This window comes from Penaeus chinensis, chromosome 1, assembly GCF_019202785.1.
Source record: "Penaeus chinensis breed Huanghai No. 1 chromosome 1, ASM1920278v2, whole genome shotgun sequence".
Lineage (NCBI taxonomy): Eukaryota > Metazoa > Arthropoda > Malacostraca > Decapoda > Penaeidae > Penaeus > Penaeus chinensis.
The window spans coordinates 6,049,092-6,051,591 of record NC_061819.1 but is presented as its reverse complement, the minus strand read 5'-3'; the positions used below and the strand labels follow the sequence as shown (position 1 = coordinate 6,051,591).

Here is a 2,500-nt window from a genome sequence, read left to right as displayed (position 1 = left end):
CTCCTTGGTAACTGAGCACTTGTGAAGCCATCTACATGTAAATAATAAATTAATTAATAAATGAAACTCTCAGTGGGCACGGTACACAGTACAAACATAACATCCCCAGCAGCAATGAGTTAATAACATATATAAGCTAAGTATATCATCATATTAGTAATATATATTTAAAAAACATCCTCCCCACAATACACACCTCAGTGGGCTCAGTTTGGTTGCCACTTGGCGCTGGGCAAGCATCCGAATCCGTTTTGTTAACATGAGGAATGGCTGTGTTGTTGACCATTGCAACAATCGCAACTGATAAGTTAACTCTCATCGCATAAACATTGGCAAAGCCAAGGAAACCCATGAGAGCCAGGACATGTCTTGCTCCAAAACATTCTGAAAGACGGACAGAGTGAATAATAGTCAATGATAGAGAGGTGGTGTGTGTGTGTGTGTGTGTGTGTGTGTGTGTGTGTGTGTGTGTGTGTGTGTGTGTGTGTGTGTGTGTGTGTGTGTGTGTGTGTGAGGGGGGGGGGGATGGATGGATGGATGGATGGATGGATGGATGGATGGATGGATGGATGGATGGATGGATGGATGGATGGAGGGAGGGAGGGAGGGAGGGAGGGAGGGAGGGAGGGAGGGAGGGAGGGATGGATGGATGGATGGATGGATGGATGGATGGATGGATGGATGGATGGATGGATGGATGGATGGATGGATGGATGGATGGATGGATAGATAGATGGATGGATGGATGGATGACAGAGAGACAGATGGACTGAGATGCACACTTCTCCATGCTGGATATAGAAATCTTCATAATCTCAATCCCAATTCAGCTGAAGCATTGGGCACTGTAAGTGAGCACATATCACATTAACATGTGTGTTGGCTGTTGGGGGGAAGGATGGTGAAAGTTGCCAAATCGACTACAACTACAATATTGCAAAGTGTCACTCAAACAGTATAGCCTATGCTATGCATATGATTGTGTAACCTCAGCCACACAGTTTATCTAGAAAACTGGTACTGACTCCATACTTCATAAAAACATAAAAAAGGATAAAATAACCTGCATTTTTCTAATGGTTTTCATCTTCAACTGAAGGATTTTCACACTTAATAACAAACTAACACCATATATGTTTTCAATTACATTTTAAGAAAACATTTGACTCTAACAAGCCTTGACTTAACCTAATAATCAGTGATGTCCATGCAGAAGCTTTCCAGTTGATGCTGGTATGAGGGAGGATGTTGAGTCACTTTAACAGCCTTGTGGCTCTACTTCTTGTGCAGCTAATGGTTAACCCATTCACGACGGGGAAAATTAACAAAAAATAGGGAAAATTAATTTTCGTAAATTAAAGAAAGGAATAAACGGGTGAGACAGGCAGTACTCGTAATTAGCTTGTTGGTGTTTTAGTACAAGTGTAGCCATCTATGTGTAAAACCAATTAAACAAGTAAACTCTCAGTGGGCATCGTGAATGGGTTAAGAAAGACACCAGTGCTCAAGGGCTTGAGCTTTGCCTCTTCCAAGAAATGTTTTTAGAAGTGGTTGCCACTATAGCTACACTGTCTTCACTCTAAGTGGCATATCTGGTTATAAAACTGCAGTATCCATTGTGTTCTCTTCCTGGTTGTTCCAAAGATGGCAATGCTTTGGGCAGCCAATTTAAATTTGCAATTCTGCCAATTAACATCTAGATAATCTAATTCTCCAAATTATTCCATTAGCCACATAATTTGAATTTTCAGTCTCCCTAAACACTATTATCAAAATTAGGTGTAAATAATATGTCTACTAAGAGATGAATGACTTAACCTATTGATGCTAGGATAGCATATATATATATATATATATATATATATATATATATATATATATATATATATATATATGCATACCATGTCTACTGTGATTTAAATGATCAATTCTGTGTGTATAAAGATGGCACCATGAATGCTGCCACCAAAAAGTCAATTACCTGATCTCAACAATTTACCATTTTCCTTGATTAAAAAATATATATTGCTACTTGCATTCTTGATACTATCAAAATAATTTTAATATCAATAACAATTATAACAATAATAGTAGTAATAATATCAATAATATTTGAAAAAATATATACATATATAAATCCAAGGAATGGAAAAAACAGTGGAGGTTAGTTAGACCAGCTAACAAGTCCTTGGTGACTAAGCACTTGTGAAGCTTATTATGTATAAACAAAATTAACATTGGACATTGCATGTGGCCAGCAGCAGGGTTAACCAAGGAATTATTCATACTGGTGTACCAATCCAGTGGGTGAGTCCACATCAGATATCTACATTACATGCTTGGATTTAACTCTAGCAGTGATTACTGGGATTCAAAACAGTTCCAAATGATGTAATATTTGCTACTAATCTTGCTTCTGACAATAAAACAGCATTATACTATTTCAAGAATGATGTAGCACTAAAATTATCATATATTATTACTATTATCACGATTGGCA

General features: G+C 37.5%; 1 protein-coding gene across 1 annotated transcript in view; it reads right to left on the bottom strand.

The window, feature by feature from the left end:
* The window catches only part of LOC125027273 (sialin-like), a 19,108-nt gene that overhangs the window by 16,298 nt on the left and 310 nt on the right, over nt 1–2,500 (bottom strand). The window contains exon 2 of the mRNA XM_047616247.1: nt 197–384. Within this exon, the coding sequence (XP_047472203.1) occupies nt 197–384 (188 nt within the window). The remainder of the gene's footprint in view (nt 1–196; nt 385–2,500) is intronic.